The 14,432-nt window shown below is 49.6% G+C and overlaps 1 protein-coding gene across 1 annotated transcript in view; it reads right to left on the bottom strand.

Moving 5' to 3' along the window:
* The window catches only part of BRD4 (bromodomain containing 4), a 93,946-nt gene that overhangs the window by 25,142 nt on the left and 54,372 nt on the right, over window positions 1-14,432 (bottom strand). The window contains exons 3-8 of the mRNA XM_035702495.2: window positions 12,116-12,434; window positions 8,277-8,414; window positions 6,813-6,948; window positions 4,471-4,760; window positions 3,315-3,677; window positions 1,571-1,699 (exon numbers count right to left, since the gene is read on the bottom strand). Coding sequence (XP_035558388.1) covers window positions 1,571-1,699; window positions 3,315-3,677; window positions 4,471-4,760; window positions 6,813-6,948; window positions 8,277-8,414; window positions 12,116-12,400 — 1,341 coding nt within the window. The 5' untranslated portion in view covers window positions 12,401-12,434. The remainder of the gene's footprint in view (window positions 1-1,570; window positions 1,700-3,314; window positions 3,678-4,470; window positions 4,761-6,812; window positions 6,949-8,276; window positions 8,415-12,115; window positions 12,435-14,432) is intronic.

Below are 14,432 nucleotides of genomic sequence, written 5' to 3'. Positions count from 1 at the left end.
TAGGAAATGGAGAAGTAAACAGTGAAAGAGCAGCTTTGGGAAGAAAGCAGAACACCAAATTAAGAGCTCTACCCCCCCTCCGGAAAAATAAAAAAAAAAGGAAAACCTCAGCGAAAATAAGATCAAAAAACAAACAGGAGAAACTATAAGAATTTTTGAGACAGAGTGTGCCATTTAAATAACAGTGGCCAGGTTTATTCTAGTATTAAGTTTTTATCCTAAGAGATTCAGGACACATCCTTGGACTCAAAAGCAGCCTCAGACCCAGACAGGGGCCAAGTAAAGGAACAGAGACCATGCCTCAGCTCTAGTGTGAGGGGGCAGGAAACACTATGATGACAGTCTGGGACAATGTTGTGGAGCTAACAGAACCTGGAGGCAGGAGGCCCCTGAGAAGTACAGACTCACAGGTTGCCAAAGGCAAGCAAACACTTCTGACCTGGAAGCATTCCACAGATAACTAGGAAAGCCAAGTATGAGGATCACCCCACCCCTGCGCCCCCCAGCCACCAGGTGGGAGTGGGACAGGAGATGTGCAAACCAGCACTGGGCTCCAGCCAGAGTGCCCACCCCCTGTGATGACAGGTGATCCAGCCCAGGGCCTGCTCTGACTCAGAGCAGAAGCAATCCAGGGTCTTGGGAAGAAAAGGCTGGAAATTATTATATGTGTAATTTTAAATAATAATAATAATAATAATAATAATGACAGCAAAAGTACTAAATACAGACTTTATTCTCCATATTTTTAAGTTTTTTTTTTCTTTTGTAATCTTTACGCCCAACATGGGGCTTGGACTCATGACCCCGAGGTCAAGAGGTACAGGCTCCACTGAGTGAGCCAGCCAGGTGCCCAATTCTCTGTAATTTTTAACCCCTGATCTTTCTACCCAAAGATAAACCACTGTTGAATTCTGGGTATATTTTTCCCTTTTTAAATAAAGCAAAGCGAAGTTAGTTCACATGTTGTGTGGTCACCCGCTTCCTCCCTCCCAACCACAGGTGCACCTGACAGCATGCATTGTGCGCCACCTGAAACAACCTGCAGGGGCCACCATCCCCAAGGGCACCCAAGATGGAGATGTGGCCTCATGGAACGCCTACAAGCAGCCACTCCACAGCTAGAAGGCAATAGATTTCAAGGCCCTGGTGAAGAAATGTCTACAGGTGAGCAGTTACTTTAGCTCACAGCTGTGTCAAAGCGTCTGCCTTACAAGAGTATCATTCACCAACGTGAGATAGGTCTGTTTTGTAGAAAGGCATGCACAGCACATGAATTCTTGGCCAAGGGCAACCAAATGCAGGTACAGGGCAGGGGGCTTTCAGTGGGACACCCCAGAACAAAACCCAAGATGCCCAAGGCCCAAACTAACTATCCTGCTTTAATTATAATGAAATAATTTCAATGTAAAAAGACACATTATCCTGGCTTGAGTCTATCTTCAAAACAACACGGCCTCATACCAAAGCAAATGAAAAAAATAAAATCTACAAAAGCCCATAGAGGCCTGGCACACCCAGGACCCCAGCCTGTCTATCACAGGATGTGCTCAGAGCTTCCTCAGAGCCTCACCTGGAGCTTGCGGGCCATGGCTACCACCTCATGGTCGGGAGGGTTGTACTTGTAGCAGTTGGAGAACATCAATCGGACATCAGCACCAAATTCCTGAGCATCACGGTATTCACGGGCCTCCAGTTTAGACTGAAAATATAAGACAGGTCCTTGTTGGTTATGCCTGCCCCTGTTCCAATGGGTATGTGACAGCCAGGAGGGCTATCTGTAGGAGGAAGATGGCTTCTCAGTAGAGCAGAGGAGAGGTCATCACCTTAGTTCTCTATGTCAAGTGGATAAGGAGACACTCAGAAGCAAGTCTCAGGGCTGGGAAGTACCCTGCTACCATCCCAAATCCACCCACCCTGATCACTATGATGGGCTAAGGGGTAAGTGGACAGAGAACAAATGGAGGCAGAGCCTGTAAGGAGAGGGTTGGGACCAGTTCTGACCTGACATACACCAGTCTTGGTGACACAGGGCAAGACACTGGTCAAAAGGAACACAAGCGGGGGCCCCTGGTTGGCCCAGTTGACTCTTAGTTTCACCTTAAGTCATAATCTCAGGGTCATGAGATCAAGCCCCCATGTTGGGCTTTGGGCTCAGCACGGAGGCTACGAAAGTTTCTCTCTTCCCCTTTGCTCTTCCCCATGCTTGCTCATCAAGCTCTCTAAAATGAATAAATCTTTTTAGTGGTTGAGCATCTGCCTTTGGCTTAAGTCATGATCCTGGGGTCAAGTCCCGTATCAGGCTCCCTACATGGAACCTGCTTCTCCCTCTGCCTATGTCTCTGCCTCTGTATATAAAATCTTAAAAAAAATAAATAAATAAATAAAAAAAGAAGCAACCCAGGATGCTTCCCAGGTTGATGCCCGGTGGCTCAGCAGTTGAGCGTCAGCCTTTGGCTCAGGGCATGATCCTGGGATCCCAGGATCAAGTCCTGCATCGGGCTCCCTACAGGGAGCCTGCTTTTCTGTCTGCCTGTGTGTCTCTGCCCCTCTCATGAGTAAATAAATAAAAAACTTTAAAAAATCTTTGAAAAATAAAAGTAAGGGCAGCCCGGGTGGCTCAGCAGCTTGGTGCCACCTTTCATCCAGGGCGTGATCCTGGAGACTTGGGATCGAGTCCCATGTCGGGCTCCCTGTATGGAGCCTGCTTCTCCTCTGCCTGTGTCTCTGCCTATCTCTCATGAATAAATAAAATAAAAATTTTTTAAAAAGTAAAAAAAAAAAAAAAAAAAAAAAGGCACACCAGCACTGTACCCTCCCCTCCCTGTCCCATGTTTGGGCAGGCTTATGCCACTCCCAAACAGAAATGCAAAATAGCTTAAAATAAACAAACATAATCAAAAGGCCTCAAAATATTACAATGAAAATGGCAGGATTGTGTGACTCCTACTGAGAGATAACATCAAGACCCTCTCCATGACACAGAGCCTAGCAAAATCACCAACCTTCAACCTCACCTGGAGCATGTACTGTGCAAGGTGCCGGTGGGCACTGGGGCCCAAGGCCACATCGTCCTTAGAGACGATGGCAAGGCTCCTGTTTGAGAAGAAAATCCCCAAGCACATGGTCTTGGAGGTTGTCCTCACAATTCCCAGCAGGGGGCGCTGGGCTTCTTTGAGCTGGTAAGAAGAGATAGTTACTAGGGCACATTCACCAGAGCCCAAGGCCTGGGCCTTCCTCTTGGACCAGCTTAGGAGCTTCTGACCTTCTTTGTCCTAGGAAGACTGGCCCCCAGCTCTGAGGGGGCATCTGCTCACCTTGATTGTGCTCATGTCCATGGGGTGCTTGATGATGTCACAGTAGTCATGCAGACCCAGCGCCTCTACATCCACGGGCTTGTAGAACGGCCAGGCATAGGCTGCGTGTTTCTTGGCAAACATCTCCTTGAGGATGCCACTGCAGCACTTAAGCTGCTCTGAGACCTTGCTGCTCTTATCTGGCACTGGGTGCTGCTGCGAGTCGGGCACATCCTTTTTGGGAGGCTTCACAGGCCGGCTACTCTCCCGCCGGGGGCCCAGCTTGGTGGTCTTAGGCTCCGGGGGTAGTGATGGTGGTTCATGAATGGGGTCGATGGTGGTGGGGGTGGTGGTATCCGCTTTCCTCTTAACTCCCTTCTTTGTCTGCCGAGAGCACACGTGCAACAAGCACGGTCAGAGGTGGCAGCTGGCACAACCGTCCCTCAGATCATTCCTGAAGCTAGGTCCTTTCTAAGGTTCCAACATTCATGGGGAATGGGGCTCAAAGGTAACTCCATGGGTGAAGGACCACGGCAAAGAAAGACCCTCTCCCATCACTCTGCTCTGCAGCTGGGATAGGATCCCTGCCAGTGGCAGGACGAAGCACACACCTGAGTGCAGAACCTGCTCACTGGAGGCCAAAGAAACCGCCCAGAGCAGCTTCCTACTTAATGCCAGGGAAGTCGCTCAGAGTCAAGCCTTGTCACACTGGCCTCCCACAGGAGGCATATGCACAGTCTACATTAGAGGGGAGAAGGGGTCAGCAAGCCCCTGAGAAGTGGGTCTCAACTACGGGATCTCCAGGCCAGCAGGGCAGTAGCTTCGAGGCCATGACTTAAACAATGCATAATACTCCCCAACCCCTGCCCGCAAAATACCCACAAGTGCCCCAGGAGCCAGGAGAGGTGACTGTCTCCTGCTTACCTCTCTGCTATGGAGAAGACAAGGGCAGGCACCAGCTGAGGTGGTAAAAGCCCACCAGTGGCTGGGCTGGGCCACACACACACACACACACACACACACAAGGGCAGGCACCAGCTGAGGTGGTAAAAGCCCACCAGTGGCTGGGCTGGGCCACACACACACACACACACACACACTCTCTCTCTCTCTCTCTCTCTCTCTCACACACACACACACACACACACACACACACACACACACAGAGGATGCTCACCTTCACAGGCTGTGGGGTGGCCGCGATGATGGGCGGATGGCTCTGCACAGGCTGGGGGTTTGGTGCGGGTGGGGGTGGTGGCTGAGGGGGCACCGGTGGGGGCGTCTGCAGTGGCTGGGGAGGCACCACTGTCATGACGGGGGTCTGGACGATGAGGTCGGGGGTGACTGGAGGGAAGGGGTGAGGTGTGGCCTGCACAGGTGGAGGGTTCTGCTGAGGGGTCTGGGTCTGCGGAGGAGTCGATGCTTGCGTTGTGTTTGGTACCGTAGAGACACCAGGTTTTGCCGTCCCTATCAATCGTAAAAGGGACACGTGGTTAGATGCCAAGCCCAACACACGGTGGCTGACCTTATGGGGATAGTGTCACAATATGGGGAGCACACATCTGTGGGAACTTGGCACATAGTGTCATGGTAACTATTTGCCTAAGAGACAGAATAACCCGAACACCCTAGACCTCGGCCAAATTGGTCCACCTGCCCTTAGGTTCTCTGAGAGCTGCAGCACACTGCATTCCACATTTTCTGAGGCGTCCTGGCTTCAAGTCCCATATCAGGCACAAAGACGCCTTCAGGAGCATGGAGGCCTGGGCCAGAGGAGCAGGAAACACATGCTGAGAGTTAGCACCAGGACTGTAGATGGAGAGTGGAAAAATGTTCCTTGGCGCTTTTGGACAGAGCTGTCCTCATTCCCAGAAGCGCTGCCTTCTGAGTAAGCAATTCTGGCAGGAGGCCCGCATCGGCAGCCCTGGCCAAGGTTTCTGGAAACTGGCAAACTTCCACCTCCCTGAGCCACAGGAGGAGGCTGGACGGCTGCTGCCCTTTGTGATCGGCTCAGACTGCCTCCCTGCAGCTGTGCGGGGGAGCCCAAACATACAATACCCTGTGTCTGTCCCATGTGCAGATCAAACTCCTGGTCCTAAGGCACAAGGGCAGGGCTCTTGGATTTAAGGATACTGGACACCTCCTTGCAGGATCCACAGCTAAGAAGTGCCCCTCAGGACCACACCTCCCTGGCTACCCCTCAGCGCTGTCTGGGATCCAGCCAACCCCCTTTGCTCCCGTGAAGCCACCACCTCTAGGCAGGGTGTAGGATGTCAGGTGAAAGCCTTCTGTAGAGAAGCAAACAACTCACAGCGTGGGCCACCCTCAGACAGAGCTGAGGACGGCAAGATGCACAAGGCAGCTGTTCAAGCCTTTCCTAGACAGAAACATTTCATTGTTTCCCCTCCTCCCTCCCCAGCAGCTGCCTCTGGAATCCTGTGTCAGGCTGAGAGACGGGCAGGGAACAGAGTGGGTGCTGAGATGGACAAGGAGGGGAGGGCTTCACTTCGACTTCAGCAGCATCAAAAAGAAGGCCTGGCTCTAACATAAGCATCTTATGGTAACTCAATTAACCAACCTCAAGGTTCCAGGATAGGGATTATTAGTTAAAACTGCCCTTAGCTGAGTTAATTTCTTTTCTCTAAGATGGGATGAAGAATTCAAATAACTTAAAAATGCTTTGAGGGTCACCTGGGTGGCTCAGTGGTTGAGCATCTGCCTGCGGCTCAGGTCGTGATCCCAGGGTTCTGGGATCAAGTCCCACATCAGGCTCCCTGTGGGAAGCCTACTTCTCCCTCTGCCTATGTCTCTGCCTCTCTCTCTCTCATGAATAAATAAAATCTTAAAAAAAAAAAATCCCTTGAAAAAAATTACACTTATTTATTTATTTATTTATTTATTTATTTGATAGTCACACACACACAGAGAGAGAGAGAAAGAGAGAGAGAGAGAGAGAGAGGCAGAGGGAGAAGCAGGCTCCATGCACCGGGAGCCCGAAGAGGGATTCGATCCCGGGTCTCCAGGATCGCGCCCTGGGCCAAAGGCAGGCGCTAAACCGCTGCGCCACCCAGGGATCCCACACTTTCTTTTTAACTGAAGTCCATCAAAAAGGGCACAGCCCAACTATTTCTACTTTGTGAGAGGTCACGCAGTCCTGTGACCCTCTGGGGCGCATCCACCACTAAGCCTGCCTCCCGGCCCCTGGTCCTCCACTCAATCTGGAGAAGGGGTAAAGACTTGGGGGGGAGGGATCCCTGAGTGGCGCAGCAGTTTGGCGCCTGCCTTTGGCCCAGGGCGCGATCCTGGAGACCCGGGATCGAGTCCCACGTCGGGCTCCCGGTGCATGGAGCCTGCTTCTCCCTCTGTCTGTGTCTCTGCCTCTCTCTCTATCATAAATAAAAATTAAAAAAATAATAAAAATAAAAATAAAAAAAAAAGACTTGGGGGGAGGGAAGGAAAGCCAATCCTTGCTGTTTCAGTGTGAGGCCAACAGGGCAGGGGGCACTGGAGGTACCCTACCTGCTTCTTTCCTCCCACGTCCTCTTCCTTTTGCCTGGACTATCATGATCTCAGTTTCTTCAGTGGGCAGTTCATTGATTTTCTGCAAGAAGAGCTTCTCCAGAGCTTCTGCCATTAAGACTATGTCATCTCCAGGCTGGAAAAGGAGACACGGGGGTGAGAGTCAGAAAGCCCTCACCACCTGTCCAGACGGAGCAAGAGCTCCCCACCCTGTGCCACCCATTCCCTGCTCCAAAGCATCAAGTTATCATAGTTGGGGTCCTTCCCCGACCTGAACCCTAAAGGGCCACAACAGTTATACCACCAGATATCACAGAGGCTCATGTGCCTGAACCAGCACCTGTCTGCCTGCACCTCCCTCTCCATTCTTTTAAGCTCTGGCCTGAGAAGCCATCCTAATGTCTTAAGTATCTAACAAGCCCTGCCAATCACTGACAGAAGCCCTCCTTTGACACAATTCAACCTCATTTACAAATATTTGAATTACACAGGATTTCTTGCCACAGATAAGCTAGCAGGGCTCTGACAAAGCTCCCCAGTGTACCCTCAAGGCAACTCACTAGGGCTGGGGCATTGCCTATCTTGAACTGAATTATGGGTCCCCACTCTGTTGCCTCATCTCCAACATGCTGTTCCCACTCAGCTCTAACCCAAGAACCTCATCTGTGCACATGTCACTTAAACCTAGCAGTGGGAGCTGAGACTTTTAAAAAAACACAGTAAACTTCAAGAAACTCACCTACCCATCTCTTCTGGGCAATTTTACCCACTACACCAGCAGAGGCCAAAAGCTGAGTTCTGTATAGGGTCTCCCTCCAGAGCCGTTCTATATGAAAGGGTTGGTTTTAATCACATCTGTGGTCTGAACTGTAAACAAATGATCTGGCTTCATGGCACAGCCGAGCCGAAAGGGTTGGCTAATGGGGTTAAGAAGTGACCTTCAGGTCTACATGTGAGATCAGGGGACAATTCTACGGCTGTAAGTTGTCAATGGTCATGTCCACAGTTCCAGATGCGGTGGGGCCCATCACACCCTCTCTCACACTGAGTTTTCTATTTGAGCACACCTTTTCATAACTACATTTTAGTAGGCTCCTTCCTGACCACTTTTATCACCCAAATGGGATTTTTTTTTTAATGAGTCTTCACTATCCTCACAGCTTCTCTACTAGAAATCCCAAGGGCACCACAAGCACATGCTTCAAGCTAACAAGGATGCTTGGAAGTCAAACAAAGCCAGCACCCTCCTCCCGGAAAAAGAAACACTCGGTCACAGGCAAAACCATGGGTCCCATTATTTGTGCCTCCAAATGGTCTCCTCCCATCAGACTAGAATCCCATCCGCTCCCAAGTACCCCTGTCCACAGGCTCCAGATATGCCTGTCTCCATCTCCTCCCTTCCTTTCCCTTCCCCCCCACTTGCCCTCCCCCTCTGGCAGCAGGACATTTGCCACCACATCTCACCTTGTTGTAGATGTAACAATTTGTAAACATAGTGTTGAAGTCCTGGATACATTCCTGAGCATTCCAGTAATAGTTGTTTTCCAAGCGCTTCTTTATTGTTCCCATATCCATAGGTGTTTTAATGATTTTATAGTAATCCTGGAGAGCAAAGAGAGCAAAAGGCCAGTGTCACCTCCCCGGCCATGAAGCACTTATGGTGGGCCTGTGGATCTCACTCCAAGAACAAAGATGAGAGCCGTAGCACAGACTGAAGCTCTTCCACAGTCTCACCAAGCGATCTCAAGGGGGAACCCCCACATAAAGTAAATTAGGGAAGAATTCTTAAATGCTACGTGGAAATCTGGCGGGAAAATGTAAAAGTATGTCAACTGCCCTGGTCTGAGAACAGGTTGTCATTATGGAGATCTATGTTTTTTTCCTATCTTTTTGTGTGTGATGTTAAAATCCTTTATAATTTTTAATAAATAATGAGGAAAACATATAGCCTTTTTAAAAGTGGTTCTTATCTAGGTTCTACTTTTCCCCTACCATTTGAAATGTTAATGTCCATAAAATGTGAAATCGAATGGAAGCAGCATGGAAGCCCACCTGGCATTGGACCCCTGGCTTCTGGGCATACTGAGGAGGACAGAGTAGAAGCCTCCACCTTCACTCAAGTTCATCATACTTCCATCTCTCTTACTAGCACAGAGTCTTTCTAAGGACCCATTAGTAGTACCTGGATATAGTTGAACTAACCAGGTTAATAAGGAATCTGGACAACCTACACAATCCTCAAGTTAAAAAAAAAAAAAAATCAGCCAAGTTAAAAAAAAAAAAAAAAATCAGCAGACCCCACTCCTCAAACCTCTGTATCTTATTCTACAAGTGCCAAACAGAAGGAGCCAGATGGCAGGTATAGATGTTCTAAAGCCCTTCAAATCAGACTCTACTATTATCAGCTTTTCTCTAAATCAAAACCTACCTTAAAACTAAATATTTAAAAACAAACAAACAAACAAACAAACAAAAAAACACCACCAGGTATTTGGGGCAGAACAGGAAACACATCAGGTTTCCAGGTAGAAGAATCACTGAGCCAAGATAGGGGGACCTGTGTGCATCTGGCCCACTCCACTAAGGACTGCAAACTCAAAGGCTCCCGTAATTGAAGAGCCCCAAGTCCGAGCCCAAGTCCAAGTGGGAACCCGATGGCAGAAAGATAGGTTTATCCTTTAGCAAGTGCCAAGGTTTTGCCTGGAAATGGTGGACAGTACTGAAAAGGTGAGCAGAGGGTGTGAGATTTTAAGTTGCTCTGATACCCACAAGAAAGGGACAAAAGCAACAAGCTTACATGTAATGAGTTGCAGAAATCATGGCCCTGATCAGACAAGGGCTGCACGTGCATGCCTGGGTACCCGGCCAGGAGGCCATGAAAACAGACGGCACCAGATTTTCTGTTATATTATGGCTCTGACCACCTTGCCCAAGAGAACCAAGGCCAAATATATGTACCTCAGTGGAAACGTATTTTATTCTATGGCCAGTGATGGTGTCAAGTGCTTGAATTGCCCATGGCCCATCAAGTGGCTCAAGGGCAAACAGGACGGGGGGGAGGGGGGGGCCCGCGGGGCAGGCAAGGAGTTAGGGGCATAACAATCCAACTGTACAGGTTTACTGTACAAAAGAGGCAGGCGTTCTAGTTAAAGTCCAGCAGGGATCGAAGCAAAAATGCAGGTCAAGGTTCCTGGAAGGTGTCAGAAAAAGAAAAAGAAGGAACCCTTCTTTTGGTGGCTGTATTAATATTTCCTCAAGGATGGGGAGAGGTCCCCAGAAAACCAGGCTTTAAACATGATATGGCTCCCAGCTGACCAGCTGTGCCCTGCTTCTCTGGGCCAGCTCCTCGCTCTCCCACCTCCCTGAAGATACCAGATCAGCAGCACCTTTCCAATGGCCTCTTCCAACGTCTAACAGTGGTGGAGACAGAGATTCACCCTTGAGCCCTGGGGAGCCTGGCCTCTACCTCATGGTGAGTGACCTCAAACTCCCCTGACACTGGACCTTACAAACCACCCATACCCGTGTCTGTCCTGCTGGCTGGGACGGTGCCTCCTCAGGGTCTCCGTCCCCCAGCACCCACTTCTCCTCTGTCTTCACCGTCTCAGCCCCCTCTCTGTGTCTTCCTTTAACAAACCAACCCCTCCTCCACTCAGGCCCTGCCGCGCTTTCCCTTCAAAGCCAAATTTCTTGAAATGATGGCTTCGCATCCTCACCTTCTCATTCACACCGTCGAGAATCTGGTTTCTACTTCTGCGTCACATCTTCCTAAGGTCACCAATGCCCTCCTAAAGGCCAACAGGAGGGTCAGGTTGGAATCCTCATCTCTTTGACCTCCCTGCAGCCTCTGAGGTGGGAACTTCGGGGGCTGCTCTCTGCTCGAGCTTCTCCTGGCTCCTCTGCAGGCCTCTCACCCCCTCTCTGGTGTTGTCGAAGCCTCAGCCCCCTTGAATTAGGGCCCTCAGCTTGCTTCTCTCCCCATTCTTTGCATTTTCTCTGGGAAGGTCACCCTTACCTATGGACCCTATATAGCTCGGCCCCACCCAGCCCAAGGTTATGCTGTAACAAGCTCTCCCAAAAACCCACCCACCCCTCTCCGGTGACTGGCTGTCTGCTTCTACTCCTTCTCGTGGTCAACAGCATGAACCGCCTCTGAAGCCCAGATCTGCAAGGACCCTCTTTTACCTCTAACCCCTCTCTTGAGCCAATTCATGATCTAGACCTGCAGTGCCTCCTCCTGACTTGCTCTTCCCAAATGCATATGACACCTATTCAGCAGACATAAATAAGTGGACAGTTGTCACAGACTCAGCAGCTTTCCAGACAGGAAGGGTCACATTACTGTACTCATCCTTCTTGAAACTGGATGCCTGGCAGAGGCTAAGGTTCCTATGCCGGTGCAGTTCTAACACTCACAGACCCTAGCCTGGGTCTACAGCAATAATCACCTAATTCCTCATCAGGGGCTGTATGGGACTTAGCAAATAGCAAAGGTTAACTTAAAGACAATCAGTCCTTGATGCTTTGAAGAGAAGGGAAAAAAGCATCTAACCTGTTTCTTTCCCTGAGGCTCAGTTAGAGATGCAAATTCATCTCCAGAACCATTTGCTAGGGATGTGGGCAAAAGGAAAACTCTCTAGGGAAAGAGAAGAGCAGAGGTACAAAAGAACAAGAGCAAGTGCACTGTGGCTACAACACAGTAGGTGGATAGTGTGCATAGAGGCAGTTGAGGGCACAGCTGCACCCACCCCTCTGCTCTCCAACCAGGATCCCTCCACGTGCTTGCTCCCTGAGAGATATTCCCCTACCTTTTCCTGCCCTGTGCTCTGGGTGATGACGATGATGATGATGCCAATACCAGAAAAGGCATTGCAGCAAACCAGTTCCCCTTCCACAGTGTGACCAACCACTCCACTAATCCTGAGCCAGCCAACCATGTCTGAGAAGTAGGGGGCCTGGGCCACTGATTGTTCCCACTTCAGCTCCCCTATGGAATCATCAGAAGGAAAGCTGCAAGCACTCTTTCACCCCCATTTCAACCTCTCTACACAGTTATCTCCTGGATCCTAATATCTAAGAACCAGTTACTGTGTGCCTCGGAACAATCTCCTCCCCCTTCCTACTTCTACCCATCAGGACTATAGAAATCACTCACTCAAGGGCCTTGTGAGTATTGGGAGTTAGTTCAAAGCTGGGCCCCAAAGCTCTCTCTGCCTCACCCCGACCTTGAGCCCACCCTCACCACTGCAACACAGGAAGACACCTAGAGGACAGCAGCCCCAGGTCCTGCCCAAGTTACTCACAGGGAGGTTTAGCTTGACGGCGTCCACAGGCTGCTGGAAAGGCCACGCAAACTGGTGTTTCCATAGTGTCTTGAGCACCACTTTGAGCAGATATTGCAGTTGGTTCGTCTGCCTCTTGGGCTTGTTGGGGTTGGAGGTCTCCGGGGGCGGGGGGTTGGTGCTGGCTGCGTTGGCTTGCTGGGGTTGGGCCTGGGCCTGCGTTGTAGACATTTGGGTAGTTTCTAGTCCATCCCCCATTACTGGCAGATTTCTTAATCTCGTCCCAGGGCCGCTCTCCGCAGACATGCTACTGATCCCATCACATTCTTCACTGGGCACTCTACAAGGAAAGAGAAAAGCCATCATCAGAAACCAGGAAGCAGATGGGCACCATGCATAGTAACAGGTGGCTGTGACCCCCAAGGGCTGAGCTCCTCTGGTGGAAAGTGGTCAAGCTGACCAGAGAGCCACTCCTTTAGCCACTGACTAAAAGGGGCCCCTGTGTCAGCTCTCCTCAAAGATGCATCCTATAGCAGGGAAGAGATCAAACACCAACAGTGAGGGGCGTGAGGGACATAGTTCAGAGAGTAGAGCTGAGCATGAGCAGGCAAGGGCTGTGGGAATCCATCGGAAAGGGGTAGAATAAGCAACAAATTAGGTTTTCACAACATCTGAGAGGTTTTTTGTTTTTTTAAGATTTTATTTATTTATTCATGAGAGACACACAGAGAGAGGCAGAGACACAGGCAGAGGGAGAAGCAGGCTCCATGCAGGGAGCCCGACGCGGAACTCGATCCCGGGTCTCCAGGATCACGCCCTGGGCTGAAAGTGGCACTAAACCGCTGAGCCACCCAGGCTGCCCCCATCTGAGTTTTTATGGGACACTGCCTGTGTGGGAGAGAGGATGATTTGTGAGCCCCCATATATGTTCTTTACATCAAAATTTTTTGCTCTTGTGGCTCAAGAAATATCGAGCCAAGTCAGTAATTCTGTTTGGTGATTGGGGACAGGAAGGGAGATTGGCTCACACAGCCCCTGTGTGAGTGCTCAAGGTAAAGCCTCACACTCACTAAGAACATTTCCTTGGTAACTGAAAATAATATGTTTGCTGATTCAAGAAATCCTACAAGATAACTGCTGATAACCTAAAAATGAATCCACATTCAACCTAACACTTTATTAACCAGATTTTCAAAGTTTATTTAGAGAGAAATAAAGTGGGCACCTCTTGTGACCTGCACAAGGGGGTGTGAGAAACATAGCTCAATGCCTGTGAGCACCCCATCCTGTATACTCCCCTCACCTGAACGACCCCTGCTTCAGGCCATGCCAACAACACAAATCCTGCCACAAGCATCCTCACAATGGCAACTCTGTGCATCTGGTCCAATTATTCTAACAAAACCACAGATCAGGGGGTACATGCTGTTAAGGCAAACTGCCCTCGAGAAACACACTAACCCACCCTCTATTAACGAGAAGAAACATCTGTTCAAATGTGTACTTATTTGACATTCTTTCTGTGTACCGTGTTTCTGACACTTCTACTGGCAAGAAAAAGGGAAAATCACCTTTAAACTCAGTCCCTGGAATAAGAAAGACTTTGTAATCTAGAAGTCACCTGCATCTAATGAGCATCTCCAGTAATAAACTAGAAGTTGAGTGGGGGTAAGAAAATGTCTCTGGCTGGGAAAGTCAGGCAATGGCTAAGGAAAAAGGGGCAGGTTTTACAATCACACTCTGGTATGGCAGACAGGGGACGAAAAAAGACAAGTTCACTGGCTCTGTCACAGTTTTCTTTCTGGAACACACTTACCACATGCTAGGCACTCTGGTTGCTAAGGAGTTCCTTTATAATTCAATCCAAGCGTAATTTAAACCAAGGTCCCCACAAAGGTTTTTGTAAATGCAGTCCTGGCAAGTTACCAAATTTGAAAAGCACCAAGGGAAAGCTTGCTGTGTAAATGCAACTCGGTGCTGAGTCTCTTCTAGGGGGCTGTGGAAAGCTGGAGCTCCTGGCCTGAGACTGACCACTCCCACACAGGTGTCCTAGATGCAGGGTAAGCCCCCCAAACTGACAAAACTGATTTGGTCAATGAGACAGCATTCCTTCCAGGGTGCTCTGGCTGCTGACTGCAGGTCTAGCTGTCAACTGGCTAGTGAACAGTTAGAGGACCTTGCTACAAGGAGGAGGCTGGTGCAAGGAAGGGATCCAGGTGGGAATAGCCCAAGGCCATCACATGCAAGACCCTGCATCTTACATAGTCTGAGAACTGAAGCCATGTTTGCTTTAAGAGGAAAGACTGTTCTTTAATCCTTTTTCACCAAACAGTAAGAG

The sequence above is a fragment of the Canis lupus genome, chromosome 20 (assembly GCF_003254725.2).
Source record: "Canis lupus dingo isolate Sandy chromosome 20, ASM325472v2, whole genome shotgun sequence".
Taxonomy (NCBI): domain Eukaryota; kingdom Metazoa; phylum Chordata; class Mammalia; order Carnivora; family Canidae; genus Canis; species Canis lupus.
This window is presented reverse-complemented; position numbering and strand designations above follow the sequence as displayed.